The sequence below is a fragment of the Bos javanicus genome, chromosome 21 (genome assembly GCF_032452875.1).
Source record: "Bos javanicus breed banteng chromosome 21, ARS-OSU_banteng_1.0, whole genome shotgun sequence".
Lineage (NCBI taxonomy): Eukaryota > Metazoa > Chordata > Mammalia > Artiodactyla > Bovidae > Bos > Bos javanicus.
In genome coordinates, this window is record NC_083888.1 from 16,692,894 (window position 1) to 16,707,836 (window position 14,943).

Genomic DNA, 14,943 nt, shown 5'->3' on the forward strand with positions numbered 1-14,943 from the left:
TGATTAGTTGTCAAAATGTTGACCATTTGACCAAAATGATGACTGGCTCATTTTACTTCAAAGAGAGGTATAATTGCTAATGTAAACTAAATGAGTGTTTGCAGTAGAGCCTTTACGAGTGGAGTCAGAGAGAATAAAAGGTAGAGCATATGTGGTTTGCATGCTTTCTGAGTTACCATCTGCTTCTTTACATACTTGCTAATAATCAGAACCTTAGCTCTGCAGAAACTATAGAGCTTTAGGGAAATCTGGAGAGAGTAGACCCAATTAGGTATCAAGGACCAGAGAACGCCATGGATGAAGATACCTTTTTGAAGTTTCTAATCCTGTAGTCACAAAAGCTATGGCTCCTATTAATAGGAAGCTGAGAAGCTTGGTGGGATCATCATTTGACACTTACATCATTGGGAATTTCTTTCTTTCACTAGAATGATCAGGGACCCAGAGTGCCATGTTGGCAGAAGCTGAGGCAAGAGAAATGTAGGTCATAGTCCATGGAACTGTGAATTTCTCTTTCTCCCATTCTTAGTTGTATGAATCAAGTAAGTCTCTTATATATGAACCTTCAAGTTTTGAACTCTCAAAGATGTGAACATGTATCACTGAATCGCTTTTTCAAGAGGGAGATAGAATTGAATCCAGCCAGGAACCAGAACCTGTGCCATCCGTGTGACTGATGGCATATCAGGTGTAAGTGAAATTGCAGCTTACCCTCCGTCTCCTGTTGCTGACGACCCTTCAGCTCTACCATCTCCCACCTCCTCTCCCTCCTCCATCAGTAACTCTTCTTGCCTGTTCACTCGATGCCAGCCGCTGAGTGCCAGCTGTTGTACTGTACTACTGTACTGAACTTTTATAAGTCTTGTATTATAAGATGAAAAATGTTTTCTTTATTTTGGTGTGTTTTTAATGTATTATTTGTGTGAAAAGAAGTATAGACCTTTTACAGTACAGTCCTATGTAACCGATTGTGTTAGTTGGATACCTAGACCAGCTTTGTTGGACTTAACAACAAGTTGGACTTACGAACACACTCTCGGAACAAACTCGTCTGTCTGTAGAGGACTTCTTGTGTTGAAAAACCACCAAACCACTAGAAACAAGACGGTAGATTTTCTATTTCTTCCTTTCTCAATTGCTTGATTCTTTTGGCGGGAGGTGTCATGAAAGTGGTAAAAAAGGCAGAAGAGAATAGTCTGTATTTTTTATACTTGCAAGAACACACAGAATAATTATCTATTTCTTCCCTCTCTCCACCCTTCCCCCCAGTGAAACCCCAAAACACAATGGACAAGAAAGCCAATGTTGTTAATGTTCAAAGGTGGAATTACATCTTTCTGTGTCTGGGTGTATTTTGCATTATAATGCAGCCTTGATGATAGCATTTCTCAGGAAAGCCTGCCAGGCTGTCTCAGCATCAAGAGACAAAAGGGGAATGTAACTGGCAGCGTGTGGGGAAAATATTGCTGGGAGTGTACTTCTGGGGGCAATTTACTTTGATACTGTTCTCTGAAGTATCAAAATTGGGTCTTCATCTTTGACAAAGGAAAGCACACATTCTCAAGCTGTAAGAAGTTGAACCATGTCGGGGTAACAAATGTATGCCTTTGGGAAGAAAGTATTGTTGTGGAAAGAACAGAGGCTTTGCAGGCAGATCTGGGTCCAAGGCACTCACTAGCTTTTTGATCTTTGTTGTTGTTCAGTCACTAAGTTTTGTCCGACTCTTTGTGAACCCATGAACAGCAGCACATCAGGCTTTCCTGTGTTTCACTATCTCCCTGAGTTTGCTCAGACTCATGTCCATTGAGTCAGTGATGCTATCTAAACCATCTCATCCTCTTCCATCCCCTTCTTTTGCCTTCAATCTTTCCCAGCATCAGAGTCTTTTCTAATGAGTTGGCTTTTTGCATCAGGTGGTCAAAGGATTGGAGCTTTAGCTTTAGCGTCAATCCTTCTGATGGATATTCAGGGTTGATTTCCTTTGGGAAATTGGGAATACGATTGACTGGTTTGATCTCCTTACTGTCCAAGGGACTCTCAAGAGTCTTCTCTAGCACCACAATTTGAAAGCATCATTTCTTCAGCACTCAGCCTTCATTATGGTCCCACTCTCACATCTGTACATGACTACTGAAAAAACCATAGCTTTGACTAGACGGACCTTTTTCGGCAAAGTTACGTCTCTGCTTTTTGATATACTGTCTAGGTTTGTCATAGCTTTTCTTCCAAGAAGCAAGTGTCTTTTAACTTCATGGCTTCAGTGATTTTGGGTCTATGGCATCTAAATGACAATTCCTCCCACCTTTCACTCATTCGCCTCTCTCTCCCTTCTCTTCTAGAAATCATTATCACCAGAGAACAGCCGTGATGGGGGCAGCTTCTGGGAAGTGCTATTACACGCTGACCTTTGCTGTCACCTTCCCGCATGCCGAAGATGCCTGCTATCTGGCTTACCACTATCCCTACACCTACAGTGCCCTCTTGGTAAGTTCCTCTGCCAGCCCTACGTGGGTTGGACTGAAAGGGCTCTTTGAGGCTTTCCTGGAAATCTTCAGGAAACCCTGACATCCTGCTGGGGAGCTTCAGGCGTCCGAGGGAGCCAGGGTTTGTTGTTTCTGACTCAGGGGCTTTCTGTCTGTCCCGTTTCCTTCCTTGGACAGAGCGCGGGCTGAGGTCATGGCCAGCGACATTCTAACGGCCCCAGTGGTGCACTGTGCTCTTCATATCCAGGGTGAGTGTGGATGCGAGGGGCAGGGGGCACTTTTTAGGGGCTTTATCTTTAAATAGCCCTCAATATACATTGTTGCAGGAGGACAAATGGCTGAAGATTAAAATTCATATTTTACCAAGGCCAAAACCAAAGCAGAGAAAAAGTTTGAAAATTTTCTCAGCTAAACAAATTTGATCATGGGTGTTGTATATCCTCCTGTGATTTTTTTTCATCTTGTCATATTCTGAGGCAGCAAAACTGATATTCTACTTTTGTTTCATGCTTACCAGAAGTAAAAAGTTCACAAATATAACTTTAAAAAGTACTCCCAGTCTAAATAAAATTAACTAAAATTCCACAGCAATTCTGAAAGGTTATTTCCTTTTATTTTAGAAATGCAGGTACACTAAGTAAATATAGGAAGGTTGGAATCATGATCTAATAAATATCTATTAGTTTACCCTAAAAAAAAAAATAAAAAGCCCTCAAGTTAAACAAGAAGAATGAGATTGGAGTGAGATTATTAAGCTGAAATGGGGTAACACCATGCAGGTCAGCTGAGATGCCAGTTTAAAGGACATGGATGCATTGAGAGGTGTGAAGCAGAGATTGAGGGGGTGAAGCTTGGAAAAATGCCCTGAGATCACCTTGCAGCCACTTTCCCATTTCCAGTGGTTTCCTCGGCCATGGACTAGAAGGATCCAGGGTGGAAAAGAAGGGTAGAAGAATAAAACATTGAATCATTGCAAATAAGGGTCACGATCTTTTTACAATAGGAGTGTACTGTCAACCAGTCCAAACTTGAAGTCATCATTCAGATATCTTATCAGGCCATTTCTTGCCATTTGAAAAAGTTGGTAAATCATCCCTGTCCCTGAGCTATTTCATGGATATCCTGTGGAGTCATGAGCTAAAGTATCTAATAAAGTATTTCCATCCTCTGTGTTAATGCAAAATGTTATTAGCATATTTATAATAATATGTGTATATGCAAATATATATCACTTAGCCTGAAGGATAAGCATTTTCATTGCAAGCCTGTGATAAGGATTTGGAAAAGATGATAACTGAGAACACCTTTTCCCTCCAAAGAAATATTCACGTGTAAATGCATTGTTTTTTCTCCATTGAGAAGGCATAACTTAAACCACTCAGCTAACTGCTTCATAAAAGTACATCTGCCCTTCTCTCCATATGCTGGCTTACCTAAAGAGAGATTTGTTTTTACTGTTTCCCGGATTGTAAAAGATACACAACTAGTATTATCTGTGGACCACACTTAGAGATCTCAAGAATTTAATCCAAGAAATGTGCATCACCAGCTTGGCTGTAACAAGGCATGTTTGTTTTAAAACATGCTTGTTGCCTTGAGGGCCTCGGAGCAGGCAAGATCCATGATCTCCTCCAACAGCTGTTCTTACTGTCTCATCTATGAAACCCTGGACGTTGAAAAGTCTACTGGTGGAGGGGGTTCCTTTTTAAAGACAGGTTTGATTTTTCTGTCAGAGTAATGGTCCATGGGTCCAGGTCACTGTTCTTTTCACTTGTTAGAATATCTTTGTCCTACGGACTTAGAGAATGGACCTGTGAACTCAGGGTGAAGGAGCTGGTGGGATGGTTTGAGAGAGTGGTATTGACATATATACACCACCATGTGTAAAATAGGTAGCTTGCAAGAAGCTGCTGAACAGCACAGGGAGCTCGGCTAGGTGTTCTGTGATGACCTAGAGGGGTGGGATGGAGGAGTGGGAGGGAGGCTCAGGAGGGAGGCGATATATGTGTGTGTGTGTATATATGTGTGTTCAGTTCAGTTCAGTCACTCAGTTGTGTCCGACTCTTTGTGACCCCATGGACTGCAGCACGCCAGGCCTCCCTGTCCATCACCAACTCCTGGAGTTTACCCAAACTCATGTCCATTGAGTCGGTGATGCCATCCAACCATTTCATCCTCTGTCATCCCCTTCTCTTCCCACCTTCAATCCCTCCCAGCATCAGGATCTTTTCAAATGAGTCAGCTCTTTGCATAAGGTGGCCAAAGTATTGGAGTTTCAGCTTCAACATCAGTCCTTCCAATGAACACTCAGGACTGATCTCCTTTAGGATGGACTGGTTGGATCTCCTTGCAGTCCAAGGGACTCTCAAGAGTCTTCTTCAACACCACAGTTCAAAAGCATCAATTCTTTGGTGCTCAGCTATATTTATAGTCCAACTCTCACATCCATACATGACTACTGGAAAAACCATAGCCTTGACTAGATGGACCTTTGTTGGCAAAGTAAGCATCTTTTAATTTCATGGCTGCAGTCACCACTTGCAGTGATTTTAGAGCCCAGAAAAATAAAGTCAGCCACTGTTTCCACTGCTTCCCCATCTATTTGCCATGAAGTGATGGGACTGGATGCCATGATCTTAGTTTTCTGAATGTTGAGCTTTAAGCCAACTTTTTAGTCTCCTCATATGTGCGTCACAGAAGGCAATGGCACCCCACTCCTGTACTCTTGCCTGGAAAATCCCATGGACAGAGAAGCCTGGTAGGCTGTAGTCCATGGGGTCGCTAAGAGTCGGGCACGATTGAGCGACTTCACTTTGACTTTTCACTTTCATGCATTGGAGAAGGAAATGGCAACCCACTCCAGTATTCTTGCCTGGAGAATCCCAGGGACAGGGGAGCCTAGTGGGCTACCGTCTATGGGGTCACACAGAGTCGGACATGACTGAAGTGACTTAGTGGTGGCAGCAGCAGCAGCGTGTGTGTGTGTGTGTGTATATATATATATATATATATAGAGAGAGAGAGAGAGAGAGAGACAGAGACAGAGACAGAGAGACAGAGAGAGCTGATTGATTCATGTTGTTGTACAACAAAAAGTAACACAAAAGGGGAAAAAAAAAGATTATCTTTGACCCTGTGGAGAAGCTCAGTGGCAGCTAGTATAAAACTTTAGAATTCAAAAGCGTTTGGGAAATTGTGTAGTTCACATCTATCACTCATAAATGCAAAAACCAAAGCCTAGAAGTCCCACATTTAGCTAGTGGCCAGAGAACTGAGTAGTGGCCTTTGAGGTCTATTCCTATCTGATGGAGACTCTGAGAGTCCTTCAGCTGACCTTGGCTGCATCTGGCTTTTTAATTTGAATTTTAGATCTGAATCAGCTTGTATGCACTTAGCAAAGACCCATTAAAGCTTCTTGGAATAAGAATGGGATCATGTTTGGGAAATAACACTGTTCTCAGCTGAACCACATCCATAGCGTTACAGACAAAAATTGTGGGTTGGTGACTTGAACTCAACCATCGGATATTGTATAATCACACAACTTGACGACTATGTGCACCTATAAAAGTGGGCTGCCATTGTAGTAGCTGCTGTATGTCATAGCTTTTGTCTCTGGGAACACTTAATACTTTTGTCATACTGAAGCACGAGTTTACAGTCAACAATTATTAATAGTTTAGGAGACATTGAGGTCAAATTGGGGATAATTTCATATTGATGGGGGACAAAAACTCAAGAAAAGAAGATCTTGGAAGATGGTCTCATCTTCCATCAACTGATCTCTGTGAGAAAAAGAGACAGATCTTATTCATTGATGCTTATTGGCTTGTTACTTAGCCTATTGACTGAATCTCTTTGCATTAGGGAAGTTTGAGGAGAGTTAATGAGAAAAAGAGAGGAAAAGGGATAGCTTTTCATTCCTTTTAAATGAGTAGAACAGAGTAAGAAAGACAATTTGTTACTTGAGGTGAAAAACGTGTATACTCGATTTTAGGTTTTACATTTCCAATAATGCATGGGCTTTGTCCTCTTCAGGTTTAAGAGAGTAATTGACTCTGTGACTTCTTTTAGAAAGCTCTTTCTCCCATCATGGACAGAATGAGTTCATTCTGTAATGCACACTAGTCATTTTTACTTTTGGACATATCCTAAGGAGAAACAGTTTTCTTCCAACAGATCAGTGATAAATTAAATGTGGATGATACCCCAAGGGTGGAATTAGCTGTATTTTACTTGGGGGTTATGCTGATGGGTGAAAAATATATTTCTATGTGGAATTCACAACTGGTAAATCTCTTGTAATATGGATTATGTTTAACAATTATAGACATTTTTAAAGCAGGGTACATGTATGTTGAATGTTTTTCAACATGAACCATAAAAATTTTATTATTCTCTTATAATGAGAGAATTAGTATTTATTGGGTTCTTTCAAACTGATGTCTTCCAGATGCTTGCCAGGAATTCTGTTGGATAATCATCCCAATTATAGTATTAAAATAATGCTAAAAGAAAGAAATACAATATTATTGCCATTACAAAGCCAACAAAAGACCTGTTTAATCATCCATCTCAAGCTTTCTCAATAATTGCAATGATTGTTAATGTGTTGTTTGCAATACTTGTTAAAGTATTTGGTTTGTGTTCTGGATTGCCCGTAGGTAGCCAGGAGTATTGGCATCCCAAGAGAGTTTCTGATGGACATTTTAGAGAGTAAGAAAGTGGAATCTTACTGAGAACTTAAAACGATATGAGTTGGCAAGAGAGGAAAAAAAAAAAAAGTGATCAGAAATAGGATGGATGTGTTGGGAGAGCTTGTGGCTTTTAAGGAGTATAGTAGGGTTTTTCACCAGGCATGTATACTCCCTGTGCTAGTAACCATCAGCAGGGTAACCTGCTGAGGTCAAATGAAGTCTTTTATGGGAATTTTAAGGGAGTAGCTGATGAAGCTTTATCTTTAGAGATAAAATGGAGGGTAGTGTAGGAAGTGAAAGGGAAGGGACGGGGAGAGAGGAGGGGAGAAAGAAAGTATTGAGAATTAGAATGCCATATTCACAACATCTTAGAAAGAGCTCACATTTAAAACATGTCAAATGGGAAGTATTGACTTACATGTGGTAGATCAAAGATGCAGTGAGCAAGTCATAAATCAGTGTTGTCGTTTAATCAATCAACAGACATCTATCTTTGTATGGGCCAAAAGAAAGGACAGATATCAGTAAAGGGTCCTGATGTTGAGGAGTTGAACATGAGAGGCCGTTCTGAAGGAGCTGAGGTGTGCATGGGTGCTGAAGTCATTGACCACAGGGACCCCTGAATTCCAGGGTTTTGAGCACAATGGAAGAGCAAGCTTTGGAGTCAGAGTGGCCAGGATTGAGGTCTAAGCTCTGTGTTTTGCAGTGTAGTCATGGGCAAGCTACTTAGTTTTTCTCAGCCTCAGTTTTCTCACCTGTGAATTGGAACCATTGAAGTGGTTCTTCTATGGGTTATCAAGATTACATGACTTGATACATGGCAAGTGTTAGCCAAGTGTCTACAACTAGTAAACAGTATTAGATAGTGACCTTAGAGCATTTATTCTCTCTTTTTTTAATGATGATGGGTGATCATTTTCTCTGTTGAACTGATTATGTATATATACACAATATATAACAAAATTAAAATTATGTTATAACAAAATCCCATTAAAGGACCAAAAAGAAATATATACAGAATCTACTGATAGTTTTCTTAGGGTAGTGGATTATAATTATTTTTTATTTACTCTCTTATCCAATCTGGAGTAGGATATGGCAACCCACTCCAGTATTCTTGCCTGGAAAATTCCGTGGACAGAGGAGCCTAGTGGGCTACAGTCCATGGGGTTGTCAAACAGTTGAACACAACTGAGCGCAGCACAGCAGCAGCTCTTCTCCAAATCACCAGCGATATAACTTTATCTATTTTTAACAGAAAAAGGATATTAAAATCACCTTTTCTTTATAATCAGCAAATCTGTGAATACACATCTAGAGACGAATCACTTCCATCAGTCTCAAAGTGGATCTGTTTCACTTAGGGAAAGTGGTGTTGGCAGACTGGGGCAGTTTGAGAAAGCTCATTAGAACCTAGTTACAGCATATTCTGTTGTTTTTTATTTAACTTAAAGGTGTCTTTGGTTCTTCTCTTGTGATGAGAAGGATTCGATTCTCTGATGAATGTATCTAAGTGACAATTGAGAGCTAGTCAGTACAAAAGTAAAATAGGCCATCTTTTTAGGGGTGAACTTTATTCTGAATTAGGGGGATAGGAGGTACAGCTGTTTAAGGGCTAACAATGAGATGTGAATGATTTTTGAGTGTGAGTTTTTCTTACTTTATTAGTAGCCATCAGCAGGGTAGCCTGCTGAGGTTGAGTGAAGTCTTTTATGGAAGTTTTAAGGGAGTAGCTGGTAAAACAAAGTGGGCAGAAAATGCCTGCCGAGGGGCAGCCATGAGGCTGCAGAGTTATCAGCCTGATATCTTTCCTGGGTAGGGAGGATTTTCTTTTAAGAAGACAACGTCTCTGGAGGTTTTCCATAATTGCCCTGAACTCTTTCCCATTTTTGCAAAGAAGCCCACTCCTGTGGCTTCCACAGGGCTGCTATTACAGCTGTTTGTTGGCACATGCATTCAGAAGCCCTGCTTCTCTCATCAGTGGTGCCAACAATAGTTAATTAGGCATGGCCTCGCTGGACCTGAGATGGGAACATTTACCTAAGACTCATTTCCAGGAGAATGATACAAAGCCATTTTTTGAGAAAGGAAAACCAACAGCAGTTTATAATTGGTTTACTTCTGGAAGACTTCTGTGTGATTGGAGCTGAATAATGCAATGAGCACAGGGGTGTTACATGTTCCATGGCGGGTGGAGTGGTCAAAGGGACAAGGGGTTCACTGAGGGACACAGGGAGATGACTGCATGAGCAATTACAGAAAATGGGCTTAAGCTAAACGTTGTTTGGCATTTGTGGAGCTGTAATATTAGTGATCATGAAAAATGTTATAGTGAGAAAATTAACAAAGAACTCATAGAAGAAGAAAACTTTTAAACTTTGCTTCCTTCATGAAGGTGACAGTGTTTTAAAGGAGAGTGTACATGAACACAAGATACTTTGCTTTTTTATCCTTTTTTCTCCTGTATCTAATTGTGTTTGATGACTTCTGTAGGCAAACCTGCTTCCAAACCTTTCAGGATCTAATTTATAAAATCTAGATTTTATTTTGTTTCCCCAAGTTTGAGGGCAGAAGGAGAAGAGGGTGACAGAGGATGAGATGATTGGATGACATCATCGATTCAACGGACGTGAGTTTGAGCAAACTCCAGAAGATAGTGAAGGGCAAGGAAACCTGGAGTGCTGTAGTCCGTGGGTTCACAAAGAGTCAGACACGACTGAGTGACTGACAACAACAACCCCAAGATTTGGCAAGAAGAGCTATGGCCTATTTGTATTGAGTTGGCCAAAAGGTTCGTTCAGACCGTTCTGTAAGACCTTATGGAAAACCTGAAAGAAGTTTTTGGCCAGCCTAATAACTTTGTGATATTGTAGAAATCATGGCCAGTACTTTTCTGGAGAAGGGTCTCTATTTCTCCCCCATCACCCTTATATGTCGAGAATCCTTGTAGCCATAATAAATGTGAAACAAATAGCTTTGATGGCAAGAACAAGGCAACAGACAAAACAAAGCAAAAACCCTCATAGAAACAATTCAGCAGACAGTGTTTCCCAAAACGCATGCTACAACTCTCCAGGGTCCCAAGATCTTTAGAGGAAAAGGGTTCAAGGGTCACACAGATTCTTGAAGCCCTATTGGCTAGTTTTTCTTCTATGAGTTTCTAATGCGTATTTGCATGTAATGTGTATTTGCATATAATGCATATTTGCACAAGAGTCTGAACAGTTCTGCAGTCGTGAAAATGTCTTCATTTAGTTTAACTCGCTGTGCCCCAGGTACTTTGGATCTCCCCCTCTCCACACTCCAGCATTTAGTAAAATACGGCTGATTACATTTTGGAAAATGCTTCAGGAAAAGGTATAGATTTCCAAGTTTGGGGGCCTGGAATCTTGATGGTAGTTATGAGGCAGAGTTCAACTCAGTTGAGATTTCAATAATAATACTGGGACAACTTTCACCCAGATATGTGTGAAAGTGATTAAAATAATTTGCTTATGATCACAGACTATCACTAAATCCAGGGTGATATTGACTCTTTAGGAAGGTGCTGAAATGTCCTTTTACCAGGGTGGCTGACATTCTGATGGGGTCATTTTTATTCCTGTCTGTGGCTTTTCTCCTGGGATGGCAAATGGACACTTCTTCGATGAGGGCTTTAATTACACTGATTTAATATTGACTTTTCTTTTAATAGATGAATTTCTTCTTTAGGAAGATGATTTTTTATTCCTGAAAGAGTTAGTTGCTCAGTTGTGTCCGACTCTTTGCAACCCTATGGAACTGTAGCCCACCAGGCTCCTCTGTCCATGGGATTCCAAGCAAGAATGCTGGAGTGGGTAATAGCCATTCCCTTCTCTGGGGGAGCTTCCCAACCCAGGGATAGAACCTGGGTCTCCTGCATTGCAGGCAGATTCTTTACTGTTTGAACCATCAGGGAATTCCTTAATCATTTTATATTTGCTGTTTTTAAAACAAATTTTACTTAAGTCTCGTTTCATCTAATTGTTAGAAAATGTGGTTTGTATAATTTCTGCTTTTAAAAAAATTTAGTGAAATTTTTATAGTCTTGTATATGATTAATTTTATTACAGTTCCATGAACGTTTGAGAAAAAAGTAAAGGATGCTATCTGTAAAGACAGTTTGACATATATCTATGAAAAACAATATTGTTCAAATGCTCTATCATTTTTTTTTGCAATTGATATATTCAAGGCTGATGTATTGTTATAAAGTCTCCCACTCCGAGTACAGTGTTTTCCCCTTCTGCCGTTTTGCCGTTGTACATTTCAGTTCTGCATTATTTAATTCCTGAGATTTATGAGTCTTATATGTTCTTTATGAATCATGCCCTTTATCAAAATAAGATTTTTAAATCCCATTTAATGCACTTTTCTTGAATATGACTTTGTCATATATTACTGTTGCCAGGCCCACTTTAATTTGTGTTTGCTTATCCATTTAGTTTCCATATTTCTCTTTTAAAATATTTTAGTTGAGTCAAATAGAATAAAAGATAATTTAGGAATGTTTTTCATACACATCATGGGTCTTTTTTTCCCTTCTCTTTTAAAGTTCCTTTTATATACAATAGGCAGTGGGATTTTGAAAAGCTAATCTGAAAGTTTCTGTCATTTAATAATGCTGTTTAGCCTATTTATACTTAAAACAATTTTCGGTGTTGGGTCTGTCATTTTGGTTTTGTAATTTCCATGCTTCATTGCTTTTCTTTCTTTCTCTCTCTCCGCCTCGTCCCCTGTCCATCCCTTCCTCCCTTTCTCTTTCTTTCTTCTTTCCTTTTGTCCTTCCCTCCCTCCCTTCTTTCTCATTTCTTCCTTTCTCTCTTTCTTTCTTTCTGTTTTATGCAACATGACGTGACCATATTTTCTTTGATTTTTTTTCCTACAGTGTTTATAATTCTACTAGTGTTTCCCTTTCAGTTCTTAAAAAAATTAAATATATATGTATCCATGAATAATAACAGCTGAAGTTGAGTGTTTCCTGTATGACAGACACTTCTCACACACAGTAAATGACAAAATTATAGCAACCACTGAACGACATAGGTAATGCCATTTTATATACACTTTACAGAGAAAACTGAGTCACGAAGAGGTTAAGTATAGGATTTACACGATTTATCTAGAATCCACAACCAAATTTAGAACCCAGGCGGTTTGACTCAGAGCCTGCATGGTTAGTCATCTTGCTATACTGCCTTTCCATTTTTAAGAATTAAATAATAATACTATGTCCATGTAAGCTGAAAAGTGAACATTTTGTTTTACTTTATACTTCACTTACACATTTCTTTTTAATTTCATTTCAGAACCAGATGATGAGATTAACATTTGATGATATGTTTTCTCCCTAAAGAACTTTTTTTTATGTCTGTATTATGTAGTAACTGTGTTTTCCAATGATCATCTAAACGAACCTTGTTTAACTGGACTGTCCTTTTATATCGCTCCTTAGTTTGAATTTGGGCAGCTAAAATTTGTCTTCAAGTTATTATAAGGATGAGGTGATATGTTTTCTGTGCTCTTGCATAGCTAAGCATATATGAGAAGAAATGTGTGAGTAAAAACTTGGCTGGTTATAGGTTTGCTATGCATTGTACTTTCAAGCACTAAGCAGTACTCATTTCCTCTGACATTCAGCACTGCAGAAGGAGTTGTGACCCAAGAATAACTTTTTACATATATATATGTGTATATATATTTATATATATATCCATGAATAGGTTTATCTCTACACACACACACACACGCACACACACTTATAAAAATAACTTTAATTGTATAATGAAACCCTCATTCTGCTCAACAAGGAGCAGTGATGTTGGGTTTAGACTGGTGATCGAACACATATGTCTTGGCTTTGCTGCTGCTGCTAAGTTGCTTCAGTCGTGTCCGACTCTGTGCGACCCCATGGACTGCAGCCTACCAGGCTTCTCCGTCCATGGGATTCTCCAGGCAAGAACACTGGAGTGGGGTGCCATTTCCTTCTCCAATGCATGAGAGTGGAAAATGAAAGTGAAGTCGCTCAGTTGTGTCCGACTCTTCTCGACCCCATGGACTGCCGCCCACCAGGCTCCTCCATCCATGGGATTTTCCAGGCAACAGTACTGGAGTGGGGTGCCATTGCCTTCTCCACATCTAGGCTTTACCTGGAACCAAATGAACGCATCCTCGAGAAAGGCAAGCCATAGCACAGCATGCGTGGAAGGGCCTCTGTGAAAGTCTGGGCTCTCAGGCACAGCTTTCTTGGCCTGAGTCAGTCTTTGCCCAGGGAAGTGTGTGGTCATGAGAGATGAAGCTGAGCTCAGCTTAGAAGAGCCATCAGTTCTGGGTTTTCTTCAGCTTTCATACTTGGCTATTTACATATGGCCTTTGTAACTAGTGTGTGCACAGTGTGTGTGTGTATGTGTGCACAATTAGCTAGCCTCCTTGTCTCCTCAGGGGTATGAGACCACCTCCCAATCCCCATTGCAGGTGCTTCACAACAATACCTGGTATTCACCATCACTTGACAAATGACAGGAAGAATGAAGCACAAAGGTTTGGTCAGATATATGGGCCTTAGGTGAATTCTCCTTTTGAACCTGAGGTAGCCATGGTCCTTATAATTCCTTTTCTTAGTATTGTGTCAAATGCTGGCTCTCAGAAATACCACCGGTTTCTAAGACAGACCGAAGATATTGCTTACCTCGGTGTGGTAGACAGAATAATGCCCCTAGCCCAAGATGTTCATTTTCTAATCCCTGAAACCTTTAAGGATGCTGCTTTATGTGGCACAAAGGACTTTGTAGATGTGATTAAGTTAAACTTCTTGAGATGGGGAGATTATGTCAGACAATTAGACTGGGTCCAATGTAATCACAGGGGTCCTTAACCATGAACCACTGAGACAGAAGAGTCCGAGTCAGAGAAGGAGATTTGACCGTGGAAACCAAGGTAGCAATGTTGTGATTGCTTCCTTTGAATGTAAGAGGAGAACATCATGGGACAAAGAATATAGCTGCCCTCCAGAAGCTAAAAAGGCAAGGAAGTTACTTTCTAGAACTTCCATGAGCAGTGCAGTCCTGCCAACACCTTGATTTTTGCACAGTAAAACCCATTTTGGGCTTTTGACCTCCAGAACTGTAATACAATACATTTGTGTCATCTCCAACCAGTAAATTTGCAGTAATTTGTTACTGAAGTGATAGGAAACGAACATATTTGGTAAGGGAGAATGTGAGAAGAGTCTTGATAGTGTCTCAAAGGAGGAAGGGCAAACCTGAGGTATTTATTAAGATTTTAAAGTTTTGTGAAGTTCTGGTATTTTAATGTAGGGCTTGATTAACATTGGGTAAAGATCATGATAAAATGGTTTTAAGACTGGTGGAGGCTGTAGGGCAAGCATCTTGAGGAGAGGGGTTGTAGAGTCTTAGTGGCAGCATGCTGGATCTTCACTGTGTCATGCCTCACCTTTTCTTGTGGCTCCTGGGTTCTCTAGTCATGGCCCACAGGCTTAGTCGCTCTGCAGCATGTAGGACCTTAGTTCCCAGACCAGGAAGAGGACCGGTGTCCCCTGCACTGCCAGGCACATTCTTAACCACTGGACCACCAGAGAAGTCCCCAGTTGATACTTTCTACTGAAGAGTTGTTCAGATGTTCCTGAAAAATTATCAGTTTATGAAAAGTAAATTTATTTGTAATTTCTATTTTCCCAGGCAAGTGTTTCCTGCAGCAGTAAACTTGTGTTGATGCAGACAGAGAGT

The 14,943-nt window shown here is 40.3% G+C and overlaps 1 protein-coding gene across 1 annotated transcript in view; it reads left to right on the top strand.

Annotated features, from left to right (window-relative positions):
* The window catches only part of AGBL1 (AGBL carboxypeptidase 1), a 926,260-nt gene that overhangs the window by 204,691 nt on the left and 706,626 nt on the right, over nucleotides 1-14,943 (top strand). The window contains exon 16 of the mRNA XM_061394342.1: nucleotides 2,340-2,484. Within this exon, the coding sequence (XP_061250326.1) occupies nucleotides 2,340-2,484 (145 nt within the window). The remainder of the gene's footprint in view (nucleotides 1-2,339; nucleotides 2,485-14,943) is intronic.